Source organism: Giraffa tippelskirchi, chromosome 3 (assembly GCF_054371585.1).
Source record: "Giraffa tippelskirchi isolate mGirTip1 chromosome 3, T2T-mGirTip1v1.2.pri, whole genome shotgun sequence".
NCBI classification, from domain to species: Eukaryota; Metazoa; Chordata; class Mammalia; order Artiodactyla; family Giraffidae; genus Giraffa; species Giraffa tippelskirchi.
In genome coordinates this window covers 11,589,694-11,603,701 of record NC_137277.1, presented here as the reverse complement: position 1 = coordinate 11,603,701, position 14,008 = coordinate 11,589,694, and the positions used below count along the sequence as shown (strand labels likewise).

General features: G+C 55.6%; 1 protein-coding gene across 25 annotated transcripts in view; it reads left to right on the top strand.

Moving 5' to 3' along the window:
• SLC38A10 (solute carrier family 38 member 10) overlaps positions 1–14,008 on the top strand; it is a 41,475-nt gene that overhangs the window by 22,099 nt on the left and 5,368 nt on the right. For 10 of the 25 annotated variants that reach the window (XM_081576201.1, XM_081576200.1, XM_081576183.1 and 7 more), the window contains exons 11-15: positions 6,441–6,597; positions 6,805–6,873; positions 12,063–12,230; positions 12,422–12,874; positions 13,412–13,531. In XM_081576201.1, the coding sequence (XP_081432327.1) occupies positions 6,441–6,597; positions 6,805–6,873; positions 12,063–12,230; positions 12,422–12,874; positions 13,412–13,531 (967 nt within the window). The remainder of the gene's footprint in view (positions 1–6,440; positions 6,598–6,804; positions 6,874–12,062; positions 12,231–12,421; positions 12,875–13,411; positions 13,532–14,008) is intronic. The other 15 variants (XM_081576192.1, XM_081576191.1, XM_081576193.1 and 12 more) reach the window with 4 other exon arrangements.

Sequence of the window (14,008 nt, the reverse complement as noted above, 5' to 3'; positions counted from 1 at the left end):
GTCAGGTTTGCCTTCACTCCTAGGGTGTGGCCCTTCGTGAGCCTCAACTCGATCACCCGCAGGTTGCTAAATTCTCTGCTTAGCTTTCATCCTCTTGGCAGCTGCTCTCTGCACGACTCGGTGCAGCTGGTGGCTGGCACATGCCTCGGGGAGAGCTATGCACAGAACGTGGGTGCCTCCTGGAGGGTTCCTCTTCTACAGGATCCGGTCTGGCTGTGGGGAGCCCAGGGCTCACCCCGTGTGTCTGCTGGCTCCAGGCTACTGCTCTGCTGTCCCGGTGCCCAGCACTGCTGACCAGGAAAAGTCTGCCCTGGTGGGTGGCGCTCGTCTCTGTTCTCTGGATTCTCACTCCTCAAGTCTCAGCCGCCGAAGCAGTTCACCCATGCCTTCAATTGAGGATTTTAGTGACTTTCAGGAACTCCTTATCATATGAGGCAGTTAGTCCATTACCTGCCAAATGGCAAATGTTTTTCCCAGGTTATGAAGTCCCAGTGTTTTAGTCCATCAGACTCTTTTTAGGAGAGAAAAAAGTCATTATTAAAATGACCGTCCTACACCAGTACTATTTTAAGGAATTCTGCCATCAGTTCCTATAGTAATTCCAGAACTTCATTTTTCCATTTACATCTTTTACTTTTTTTTTTTTTCTGTGCCGCATGGCACGTGGGATCTCAGTTCCCAGACCAGGGATTGAACCTGTGCCCCCTAGAGTGGAAGTGTAGAGTTGTGACCCCTGGACCACTGGGGAAGTCCCCATTTAATCTTTGACTCATCTGTATTCTATTTTGGTGTAAGAAACAAAGTAGGTATCCTCAGTTTTTTCTAGATGACTACCTCGTTGTCAGAATACTGTTAGTCCATCACTGGTATGAAATGTTACTGCTTCTGTGTATTAAATTCCTGTATGTATTTGGGCTTGTTTGGGACTTGTATTTTAATTTCCTGCCTGTTCTGTCCAGTGATGTGGCCATCCGTGCTGTTTTAATTACCCAGCTTTGCGATGGTACTCCCTTGCCTTGTCGTGTGGCTCTGAAAATGTTTTAATTCTAATCTCTCTTCTTTCATTAATGATGTTTCTGGATGTTCTTGATGACTTTTTTTTTTTTGGCTGCGCCATACGGCTTGCGGGATCTCAGTTCCCTAGCCAGGAATTGAACCCAGGTCATGGCAGTGAAAGCCCAGAATCCTAACCACTAGGCCACCAGGGAACTCCCTGTTTACTTTCTACGTGAATGTTCCAATCAGCTGATCTGACTCTTAACAAAAATAAATCTACCTTTTTGGTTTTGGTCTACTTGGAATTCATTGAAGCTGTAGATAAATTTAGGAAGAATCATTCCCTTGATACTCTGGCTAATCTGCAGAGTGTATTTGTGAGCCTCCTATTGTGATAATGGGGTGTGGCATTCAGTTGTCACGGCTGCTCTCAGCCCACCTTCCCTGTCTCCATCTGCTGGACCAGCTTCTGTCTGCTACATGTGCCAGGGACACTGGGACCTCCCCTTCCTCTGGGTTTTCTGACTGTTTGTACGTAGGGAGGCTGTAGATTCTCATATATTGACTTTTTACCCACTGGCCTTACGGCATCTCTTGGTAATTTCACCTCCCCTTTTCTGGTTGTTTCTCGTCTGTGTCATCTTGTGCCTCTCCCCGTGGCACTGGGGGGTGAGGGGCCAGCTCGTTGTCTTCCCAGCTGAGCTGGGACAGCTTGTAGTGTTGAATCGTTACATGTAATGCTGGCTTTGGCTTCATGTACAGAAATGAACATGCGCATTCAAACGCCCCCACATTTCTGTAGATGTGAACACACTTAGAATCACGTTAAAGCAGCATCTATCCGTGCCTGTTTTAATATGGATTGTTAAAATTGGAAAGCACGTTGAATCATATTAACTGCTTTCTGACCACGTGCAGAGAAGATGGTGGGTTTCCCACTGGACTTAGTGTTCTGGTGAGGTGCATTGTGGATCAATCCTGGGGTGAACCATCTGACTGTGGCATACTATATGTGCTGCTATTTTACTTCTGAATGTGGAGTTTTCATGTTTTAAGGAAAATGAGCTTTGCAAGAGGCACACTCAGAAATGTGACTGGAGTCTGGTGCACAGACCTCGGGCTTGGAGGGCACCCTCTTGGGGTGCATCCCTGCTGTCCCGGGAGCGTGGCTGATGCTTTCCTGGATGGCACAGACCTGGTGTCAGCCCGAGTCCACTTGCCCCACTGCCTGAGTGCTGCTGGCACTGAGGTGCTTGTTCCTGGCCCTGGACCTCCGAAACAGCCAGGGAAGGTGGGGAGTGCAGGTTATGGGCCTATCCTAGCTGTGCTGGAGAAAGGCATGAAAGAGTGTTCTGAGAAACATCCTCAGAAGAATAAGCAGTGACCGTGGAAACGTTATTGGCCCTTAGCTAGTTGAAAAGAAACCTTATCTGTCACCACCAGTTCATCCTTTATGTTGAAAATTCAAGAACTTGGAGAAACTCTTCAGTGGGGCTGAGTTAGAGGGGTGGGTTTGCCACCTGGAATTGACACTGTGGCCGGGAGCCAGCAGGGGGAGCAGGGCCACCGGGAACTGGTGGCTGGTGGGAGGCCATGGAGGCCTGAGCCGGCGCTGCACCAGCCTCCACAGGAGGGTCCAAAGGTGCCACTGTGCTCCTGAAACAGGGCTCTAAATGGTCACTGGGACCTCACCCAGAATGTGACGCCTCGGCCTCAGGGCTGGGGTGCCTGCCATGCCCTGATCACACTGCACTGAAGACCTGAATTGGGGTGCATGTGGCAGACTCCGGAGCACCTGCCTCAAGGTATAAGCTGCATTTGAACATGTATGTCTTTAGTTTCAGGTGTGAGCAGTGAAAGGGGACACCTTCACTCTGGGCCAGTGCCTCTCTCTGGTTCTGAATTGGGGATCCCAGCAGACTGGGGGCCCTGGGGTTTCACATGTAGTCCCCAGGCCAAGCCCGTGGTTTTGTAAATACTGGGGCTGAGACCTCAGGATGCATTTGCGTTTCTCCTCCTGGTGGCTCTGTAACTGGTTAAGAAGAACAGAAGTCAGGGCTGCGTGATTAGATGTCTGGTGCACCTGGTTCGCTCACCAACCTTGTCCCATTTTGAAGCAGCTCTTGGACGTGCAGGTAGTTGTGCCTGGAAGACGGGTTTTGCAGGCACGAGCCCCTCCTGTCCCTGTCCTGAGGCTGTGGCAGCCCAGTACCCCTGCTGGCTTCCGCTGTGTCATTCCATCACGGCTGGCTGGTGTGGCGCAGACCTCGGCTGTGGCCCTTTCTTCTGGGAGCAGCGTCTCTTTCTTGCAGAACTTTTGGGGGATGGGTGATCATCCCTGTTCACACACATGTGGCCCTCGGCCTTCCACACTTCATGGCAGAGCGGCAACCCGAGAGTTCTGGCCTCTTGTGACCCTGGGGCCTACCAGATGCCTCAGGCCTTTGGTGGGGGTGGGGGTCTGTGGTCAGTGCATACTTGTCATGGCTGCCCCAGGGACTTGGCCAACACCTGTGCCCTTTGCAAAATCGGGCCCAAAGGGCTTCCCTGGTGGCTCAGTGGTAAAGAATCTGCCTGCATTGCAGGAGACCCAGGTTTGATCCCTGAATGGGGAAGATCCCCTGAAGGAGGAAATGGCAACCCACTTCAGTATTCTTGCCTGGGAAATCCCGTGGATAGAGGAGCCTGGCAGGCTACAGTACACAGGGTCACAAAAGAGGCAGATATGACTTAGCGACTAAACAAAGTCCAGCCCACCTGGAGCATCTGCCGTGGAGGCCGTGTTCCTGCCCTGGTGTGGACTGACTATCACCTCTCAACACGTGTCTGTTGGCAGAATGCTATCCGGTCACTGCATCAGCGCCACCCATGGACCTAGATTCCCTCGGTGTCAGGCATGGCCCTCCCACGTCCTCACTGATGTCAGCCTGGCATTAATCCTCCACTCTCTTCAAGCTGGGGTGGCTTTGGCTTCCCTGCCTGGGGATTTTCATGGGCTTGTGGCGTTCTTTAAAAGAAAGGGTTCGAGTGGAGAGCTGGGATCTGTTATAACTGCTCTGGTGGGGCCAGCGGGCTGCTCATGCTTCAGACAGTGGTCGGCTGGCGAGTACCCCACAGAACCCCGGGCAGCTCAAGTGCCAGGTGTGTCGGAGGACGAGGGGGTTCCCAGCAAAGGGTGGGGTGGAGACGGCTGGTGGGTAGGGGAGCACAGGTGGGTGTCTTCATGGACAAGGCGGAGACAGGAAACACACTTTGCTGGCGGGGTCATGAGATGTCTGGGCTGGAGGCAGAGGCAGGTGTGTGTGTGGTGCCATGCAGTGCTTCCTGGCTCCGTGCAGACTCTTCTTTGTAAGTTGAACTTAAGTTGACACTTTCTTGGCCTTTTTAAGCTTGCTGTCTCCCAGCATTGATGGAGTTAACATTTTTTTATTTTGTGTGCAATTTGTTTCTTTAAGGCCAGAAAGCGGAGGGTTGAAATAAATCACTCAAAGCCATGGATGAAATGTTGCCTTTGGCTTGTCGGTCTCCCGTGGAATGTTCAGTGATGTCCCCATAAAAGTAACCCAACACAGAAACAGCCAACCAGCTGTCTTCATCTCTGTGTCAAAACCATTTTAGGGGCCACCCAAATCAGGGCCTGGAGGGGACGGGCTTCTGTTGGTGAAGTCCAGGCTCATGGGACCCCCACCTGGCGCTGTCTTGGGGGCCATGCTATAGCTCTCCCACTTCTCTGGCCAGCCTTGCAGGCGGAGCCACTTCGGCCGTTTGAGTGCTTCAGTAGGGCGCTCACTCGGTCTTGCCCTCATCTTGTTGGTGCCACGGGGTCCAAGGTGGGACATGAAGTTCTTTTTGTTGTTTTCTCAGCCATCAGCTAGAGAAATACAAGATGCAGGGATTTAAAATTTCTTTTTTATTTTTAAAAAACTACTGTGGTGGCCTCTACTGTTGCTTCTTGAAACTTCCCTTTGTGGTGAGCAGGTATAACGTGCTGCTCTTTGAACTCACAGCTGAGGCTGGCATCCACACGTTTTTAAGAAAATCATTTGAAGTAGGGGACAGGAGTCAGGAGCCCTTGACCCCAAGCTGTGCCCAGTGTTTCAATGCTGCTCAGACACCAGGGGCTCAAACCCAACAACATCCCCACGTGCACCTGACTGAATGCGCGACTGAGGCCGGCTGGTGGTCAGTACTGGAGGGGCCCTTTGAGTCCATGGCACTGACGGGGCCTCTCTCAAGCATCGCGGACCCTGGAGCATGGCCAGCATTTTGCCTCTGTGAGCCCCAAACCAGCTCAGTGTTTCCAGAGTGACAGTGGAGAAAACGGACTTTCTCTCTGAGGTTCTCCACATTGGTTGGCATCCACCTTCAGGAGCACAGGTCCTTTCTTCCTGTGGAAAATCTTTCTTCTGCAGTTGTATTGAGCCTGGGAAAGTCTCACTGGTTCTTTTGAACTGATATGTTTTTAAAGAGTCAACGTGCCTTTCAGGAAAGGTTTGAGTTCTGGTTCTGAGAGTGCGTGGAGGTGGGTGGCGGGGTCCCCCGGCTCTTTGGGCAGGCTTCCTCCTGGCTCTTCTCCGAGGAACCAGGAGTCACTGATCCCCAGGGAGAGGCAGGTGGGCCAGGCCGGGAAGGGCAGAAGGAGCTGCGCCCACTGCTGTGACAGCAGAAGTCACACGGAGAGCGTCGGTGGGCCCCGCATGTGCTGGAACTCCAAGGCTGTCGGCATCACAGCACGAGGGGTTCCTGTCCTGAGTGGCTGAGGGCAGCACTTAGGATCAGCCTCGGGGCCATCACAGGAGGGACGGGGTGGGGACAAGGCCTCTCGGCGAGCAGCAGTGCATCCAGCTCAGCTTGCCAGGTAGCACTGATGGGCACTGACAGCCAGAGAGGGTGAGGAGCCACCTCCTCACAGCCATCCCGTCTGTGCTCTGCAGCTGCCTCAGTGTCTAGCCTGCTGGGTGATGTTGGGACTAGTCATCGGTAGCCAGGCACCCAGTGGCCTGGGCCCTCTACTGGATGAGGGGGGTGGGACAAGCAAGAGCCCACATTAAGTTGGGTCGAGGGCCCGAGATTCTTGCTCTTCTGGTGAAAACCATCAAGGGGCCCAATCTCTGTAGCAGTAGGTGCAGGTAGACGTGGCCGCCAGGCTCTCCAGGATGCCTGGCCGGTGGGCCTGAGTCTCTCTAGCCGCAGGCCCCTCTGTGTCACACTCACTCCCCCTGCTGCCTTCAGGCTCCCTCATGCCCCGCCCCGCCCCCCCAGCCCCATCGTCGATGTGGCTCCTGCAGGTGTGGCCCACGGTTCTGTGACATTGATGAGTTAGTGACCATCATCTAGTGGTCAGTGTGGTTGGGGCCTCTGTGGACTGTACCCCACCCACAGGAAGGGCAGGGGCACCGGGACTGCGTGACCCCTTTAGCTCTCGGGGTATTTGTCTCATCCAGGTGGTGCTCTGGGTCGGCCTGGGCATCCTGGTGATCAGCACACACACCACCCTGTCTGTGAGCCAGGAGACCCCCGTGGACTTGGCAAAGGAAGCTCCGGGCGGCAGGCTTGGAGAGGCCGAGGGCGCAGTGAAGGCAGAGGCAGCCCAGCTCCCAGGTATGTGGCTCCCAGGTACGCACACAGGCCCGCAGCCTTCTCAGGGGCACCCTAGCAGCGTCCCCATGGGTCATGGGGATGCAGTCATCACTTTCCAGGCTGTCTCACCTGCCCAGCTGCCTCCGTCCTATTCGGGTGATGGAGGGGGCAGGGGGGCCTCCTGGGGGCTGGTGTGTGGAGCCACCTGCATGTGCCACCTGTGTGCAGGGGACAGGCTGAAGACAGCAGGTCGGAGATCTCAACTCCTCCCCCCACCCCCGTTCAGAGCACCAACAGGTAAGTAAACTTGTGGGTGTCACTCAACGTTTGCCTGTTGTAAGGATGTAAATTTTAAGCCATATTTTCTTGGACCGAGTCAGTGATGCCCCTCAGCTTTGTTCCCTGCTGCCTGCTGCTGGCCTTCCCCGCGGGGGCAGCAGTGCTGGCTGCTGGTAGATTCCAGGTCCCTGTGGGTGGTGATGACTAATAAGCCCAGGTGGGAGTACTGGTCTCCCTGCCTACTGTGATTGACAGAAGGAAAGGTCCTGAGGGCTGTCAAGGCAGGCAGGTGTGTCCAGAGAGGTGCTTGCGGGCCTGGGCTGCCTATGGTCGGAGGCTCGAGCCTCTCGGATGTGTCGCCGTCTCTGTTCCAGACTTACCTGTCCGTGCTGAGAGCCCCTGCAGTTAGAGCACCCCACACCAACTTCCTGCAGGAGAACAGTCTCTCCTGGGGCTCTTTTAGGGGAGCCCTGAGCCCAGAGTAATGGGGCATGCTCTCCTCTGCCTTCCTCGGATGGCGAGGGCCAGCGAGAAGACTCCCTCTTTGGGAGTCCCCTGCAGAGAGGACCCCTGGGGATAACGGCGCTCAGCAGAGAAGTTAATTGAAGTGGTCAGAAACTGCTTGAGTGTCCCCACAGTGGTTGCACAGTGGTTGGACGGAAAGAAGCCTCCTGGAGGAGGGAGGGAGATGGCGCCCCTCCACCCCTGTTAGCAGCCTCACTGGGTCACTCGCCCCCAGGTGTCCTGGTCCCGGGTGCTTTGGGGATGCCCCCAGCACAACACGACTTGGACACTGGTCTCGTGTCTCCGCTGGCTGCCGGCCCGCCCGGTAGTGGGCTTCTCGGCATCAGCTGACGCAGCCAGCACCGGGCTGCCTGTCCCCACGGCACTGTGCGGCCTCCAGCCCACTGCTGGCGCGAGCAGCTGCATCCTGTCGTGGAGGCGGGCCCCGGGCTCACCTGGAGCCGCCGCGGCCACATCTGGTTTCCATTTCTTCCACGAGTCTGTAACAAACACACGGCCCCTCTCGGAACCACATGCCGTTTGTTTAACTCAAGTCTCCATGTTTCTCGCCCCCAGCCTCCCCGTCATTGATGGGTTGCCTCGTTGAAGCAGAGCTGGGCCTGTGGGGCCTGGGCCGCGTGCCCTGCAGCTGTCCGCCCATCAGCGTGTGAGGCAGGTTTATTGGTCTCTTTGATGTTGAAGAGGCCGAAATGGTACCGACTTTCCCCAGAGCCCCAGCTGGCCTTCAGACGGGGGGAGTCCTGCCCTCCCCCTCCTGGGGACCCACAGGCCTGGCCACCCCCAGCCTAGCGCTCCCAGCAAGCACAGGGCCTGTGACACACCTAGTGTGGACAGAAGAGGTGGGCAGGCCTTCAGGAAAGGCTACGAGGCCACTCACTGTGAGGCTGATGGCCCCCTCGAGGGTCTGGCTAGTGGGTTTGGAGTTTGTCATGCTGTTCAGCTCCTCCCCTGAGCCTGGCCTCATCCCCTTTCTTCCTCTCCCTCCCAGCCGGCGACTCCTCTTGGTGTCAGGAGCCGCCTTGGCCATACACCTTGTACAGCATGTCCGTCCCCCAGCGGGGATCCAGCCCTGCTTTTGCTGGGTGCGAAAGAATGGGAAGGGCTGGGCCGGGGCCTGTGGGCAGCACCACATTGGTGTGGGGACACAGCTGGCAGAAGGTGGTCACAAGCCTGAGTGGGAGCTCGCCCTCCCCCATCTCCTTCCTAAGTTTCTCTTCTGAGTACGCGTCCCTTGTGCTGCTGTGCCAGGTGCTGGTGCACGTGGGCAGGAAAGCGTCCGACCGCCTGCAACTGATGCCAGCATGCCTGTGGGGAGGCCCGGCTGCAGACCTGCCTTCCTCCTTGGTCCCCCCCGCAGCTGTCCCTGTGCCCCGCCGAGAAGGAGCAGTTAACACCCCTGTGCCACGTGACTTCTCAGTTCTTCTGCTTGTGTGTCAGACGTGGCTGTGAGCTCGTCTCACCGGCGCTAAGATAACCACGTCAGCGCAGCCAAATCCGGAAGGACTCCTCTGGGGAGGGAGGGGCGCTGCCTCCTGTGTCCAGCCCCAAAGGACTGGCCCATGTCCCCTCCACCTGCTGCCTGTGGGCAGACGTGCCCATCTGCAGGAGAGTGTGATGAGTGAGCCAGATGGGGCCACCCAGCCACCCATCTGGGGCTCTGGGTCCAGGGACCCGTTGGGATTCCTGCACATTGAATAGAGTGTGCTAGACAGGGTTTCCCTTGCTGCCTAAGTCAAGAAGAGCAGGGGTTCCCAAGTAGACCTTCTCACGGCAGCAGTGAGGCAGGCACTTCGAAGGTTGTCAGGAAAGGTACTCAGAAGCAGCACCTGGCCTTTTTAAAGGACTGTTGGTGGCTGCTTCTGCTCTCTGCATGGCCCTGGGGTCCCTTGCGTCTCCTGAACTTCAGGTTCACCTCCAATTAATAGGGATTCCATCTGTGGAACTCAAGTGTGATTTTAAGACACTTTACTTTTGTGCTTGGCAATCAGAGGACTGCTTCCATCTTCACTGATCACAAGATACAGAGAGATGCCCCCAGACTCAGAATGGGGTCCTGCAGGGGAGAGTCGAGGAAGAGGAGCCCCTGGCCCTGACCCTGTCTTCCGAGGTGGAAGCATCCTCGAAGGCAGATTCTCGTTGCCATGGACAGGTCTGTTCTGAATGTTGCACACGAAAACGGCCACACGTCCCCAGATTTCAGAACTGTGGTTGTCTGTCTGAGTGCGATGCTTTTGAACTGTGGTGTTGGAGAAGACTCTTGAGAGTCCCTTGGACTTCAGAGAGTTCCAGCCAGTCCATCCTAAAGCAGATCAGTCCTGGGTGTTCATTGGAAGGACTGATGTTGAAGCTGAAACTCCAATATTTTGGCCACCTGATGTGAAGAACTGACTCATTGGAAAAGACCCTGATGCTGGGAAAGATCGAAGGTGGGAGAACGGGACGACAGAGGATGAGATGGTTGGATGGTGTTACCGACGTGATGGACATGAGTTTGAGTAAACTCTGGGAGTTGGTGATGGACAGGGAGGCCTGGCATGCAGCAGTCCATGGGGTCTTAAAGAGTTGCACACGACTGAGCGGCTCAACTGAACTTGGGTCCTCTGTCTCCCTGAGCCAGTCACAGAGCCACCTGGTGTCCATGCTAGACAAGTGACTCTTAGCCAACAGTCTTCTCAGGAGCTCCTGGTAGAAGCACCGTCAGAAGGGTCTGAGTGTAGATGGGGCCAGGCAGGTTAGAAAGCTCCCCTACCCAGCAGAACTGAGGCAGACTGGAGTTTCCCTGCGTGGTTCCCACTTCGGGGAGCAGAGGCCACAACCTTGAAGCTGAGAGGAGGCCCTTCCAGGCTGGGGCGCCCTCTGCTGGCCACTCCCTCCGATTTTTCTGCTGCCTCTGGAAGGAGAAACAGGCCGAGCCCCTGCCGGCCTTCATCCTTCCCTGGGGTGAGCACCGTGGGTGAGTGCGGGCTGTTCTTCAGTTGCTAATTAGGAAGTTTGGTGTTAGTTTTACTGTGGCCCAGAGGCATTGCTGGCAAACTGTCCCCATGAGGCGCTCTGGTTCGTTTTAGGAAGCACTGTGTCCATTGCTGAGGACAGCTGCGGAGTGCCCGGGGCCCAGCCGCTGTGGGCGGGGTGACCACGCTGTGTGCCCATGCCCCTCGCTCAGCCGAGTCCCCCGGTCATTCCTTTGCCTCATGATGGATAGATTTTGACTTGGTCCTACAACGTGATGGAGATATTCTTTGGTTTGTTGTGGTTTTCCTTCCCTTCCTGGCCCCCTGTCTTAACTTGGTCATCCACTGGACAACACCTCTTGATTTTGACTCCCAGGGGCCTTTGGGGGCTGGGGACGGGGGTGTTAACCTGTGGTGTGGAGCATACACTACACACTTATTCAAATCAGCTGCTTGATTGAACTGTGGAGTCCTGCATCTAGCTCCTGCCCAACGCCATCCCCCCTCCACTTTGTTTTGGACACTAAACCTCAGCTGCTGCAGGTGCCCCCAGTGAGCATGGCAAGTCAGCCCAGGTCCCTCCTCCTCCTCTGGGGGAGGGAGCAAGCCCACCTAAACAGAACTGTCGTGAATACCCCCAGAGCCCCTTTAGGGTCCCACCACTGCTGGGGGTTCCGTCTCCCCTCTTGCACACAGCTTGTGCCCTGAAGGTGGAAAGCAGTTGCTTCAGGCCTCTGAGATGAAATGACTTTTTAAATCTTTTTTTTTTTCCCAGATAGTGTTTTAGTTCGGAGAAGGCAATGGCACCTCACTCCAGTACTCTTGCCTGGAAAATCCCATGGACGGAGGAGCCTGGTAGGCTGCAGTCCATGGGGTCGCTAAGAGTCGGACACGACTGAGAGACTTAACTTTCACTTTTCACTTTCTTGCATTGGAAAAGGAAATGGCAACCCACTCCAGTATTCTTGCCTGGAGAATCCTAGGGACGGCGGAGCCTGGTGGGCTGCCGTCTGTGGGGTCGCACAGAGTCGGACACGACTGACGCGACTTAGCAGCAGTGTTTTAGTTTCTGCCACTTTTGCCTAATAGGTAGAAAGTGGTTTTGTTAATGGAGAGAGTTTCCTAAGAGGTTCCATTTTGGTCATCCTCGTGGCCCTCTCCCCGCCGTGACGGAGCTGTTGGGCTTCCCGAAGGATGAGGAGGCCCGTGGGATACAGGCTGTGCCTCTTTCTTACCTTCCTTTTGATAGGAATTTTTACTTCTGCAGCAAGAAGTTGACAGAATTGCAAATCAACCTCCCGTAGGCATTTTCCTTAAGCTTGTCTCTCCTCCCCTTCCCTCTTGGCCTGCAGCAAGGGGTTGGTTGGGCTTGGGGAGGTTGATTGTCCCCAGGAGGGAAGATGTGGGCCCTTACTGTCCCCAGGCCTCAAATGGTGGGTTCGTGCTGCCACCTGGTGGTGGCGGCCAGCTTTCTGCGGGGTGTCGCTCTTCTGCACCCAGTTAGGTGTAAATTGCATTTTGACATATTTTTGTTATGAATACACATGAAAAATGACAGTTTTCTGTGCTACTTAGCTGCTAATGATTGAACAGAAAAAAAAACAACTGCTTAGGCTCTGCCATTCGACTGAGAAATGTGATTACAATCCAGGGAAAACCGCCCAGTTGCCGTGCTGATTGGCGGTGTAGCCATGTGGAAACACCGCTCAATTATCTGTGCCGTGCTTACAGGCCAGAATCCAATTGTGGACGTGGCTGAGGACGGCCGAGATAAGCCGAAGCTGCCAAATGAGAAAGATGAGATGGAGCAGGCCCAGATTAAGGGCCCCGTGAATGTGCCCCCAAGGGAAGACACCAAGGAGAAGCAGGAGGAGGCACAGCTGGATCGCCCCGGTCAAGGTGCTACGACTGCCTGGGTGGGGGTGGGGGGGGCAGTATCCATGGGGGCGGGACCTCAGCTGGACATCAGTCACGTGGTTGGTTGGGATGAGAGCTCAGTTCACAGACCTGAAGAGGGAAAGCCGCCCTGGGAGGGAAGGCTGAGCCAGCCCCCCACCACCCGCTCCCCAACATCGTCCATCTCCTTCCAGGAGTTGCAGTACCTCTGGGCGAGGCCCACCGCCACGAACCCCCTGTGCCTCACGACGAGGTGGTAGTGGATGAAGGTCAAGACCAAGAGGGAATGGAAAAGGAGCGTCCGTCCAAACACGTGGATGAAAGGGCCCTGGGGGGCAAGGGTCAAATGGTACCACCCTTGCTGGATTCAGGACGAGAGAGACCCAGACAGGACCAGGCTTTGGAGGCAGCGGGTGGTCTTCCCAAAGATCCCCAGAAGGTTCCAGAAGAAAATGGTCAGCCAGCCATTGAGCCTGTGAAGGAGGACCTGGGGCTGGGCGACAGGGGCGTGCATCCAGGGCCCCAGGCAGTGCTCTCCGAGGGGCAGGATGTCCCGGTGGCAGGCGCAGGGGCCAGAGCAGACGGTGCCGTGCTGCCTGGCCATGCCGTGGGGGCCGTGGGCAAGCCGGAGGAGAAGAAAGAGCCTGGTGGGTGTAGGCTCCATCCTTGTGGGGTCCAGGAGAGGTTGGGGACGGGGCAGGAGACACTGACCATCCTCTCTTCTGTCCTACTGCCTTTCTTTTCTTGCGAGATGAGCTTGTGTATGTAGCAGCCCTGATGCAGCTGTCGGGGCTTGGCAGCTCCTCTGACATTTGTCACACACTTGTTCGCCAGACCCATAAGCGTCAGGTGCTGAGCTGCTCCTGCATGTCTGGGCGCACACGGGGCGCGGCGCGGGCCTGACGGGTAGCTCCTTGTTAAGTGCCATCTCAGAGCTACTGACAACGGTCCCCGCATGCTAATTGACGAAGGTAGTTGACACTGGCTCCCTGCCACCAGTCTGTAAGATGTTAAATATTTTTTTTTATTACCTCCCTGGTACTCATCAGGTTGAATATACAGTACCGGGGAGGGAGGGCCGACGTGGAGGGTGATTTAGGAAATGTCGGCCTCCTCCCCTTGTCCCCCCTCTACCTGCTTCTGAGTTTTTCTGCAAGCTTCCTGAGTCTTCGCTGTGTGTGCAGGTGGGAAGGCTCCCCTCCCAGAGGAGAAGCCAGGCCCGGGGGCAGCGCCGCAGGCAGAGCCTCGAGAGCAGAGGACCGAGGAGGGACAGGGCGGGGAGCACGCTGGCAGCAAGCTGGAGGGTAAGGCCTTTGCTTCCTCCCTGCATCCTCCCAAGGCCTGGAGATACTGCCGCTTCCTTCTGGAAGTGGAGTGTGGCCCAGAAGGAGACACAGGGGCCCATTGTCTTGCCAGTTTCCTGCTGAGGAAAGATCTTAAATAGCTCCCCTGCCAACTAACAGCCTTCTCTCCTCCCTTTTCACTTCCTTAGGAATGTTTTTATCTTCTTTTCCCCCCTTTAAAAAAAAAACAAACCTGTCACTGTCATGTGGCTTTCTATTCCCGTTTGTATCTCATTTCAAAATAGACACGTTAATATTTCCAACAAGCCGGCCAGGTGTGGGGGGCGTTAGCGAGGGTGGGAGGGTCGGTGACTCACTGCTGTCTTAGCACTCCCCTGCTGCCCGGTCTTAGCTGGGGCTGGGTGGGGACCTTTGTACCCACCTGTGGTGAAGACCCAGTACCTGTTCCAAAGCGAAAGCTCATTTTATCTTTTCTCT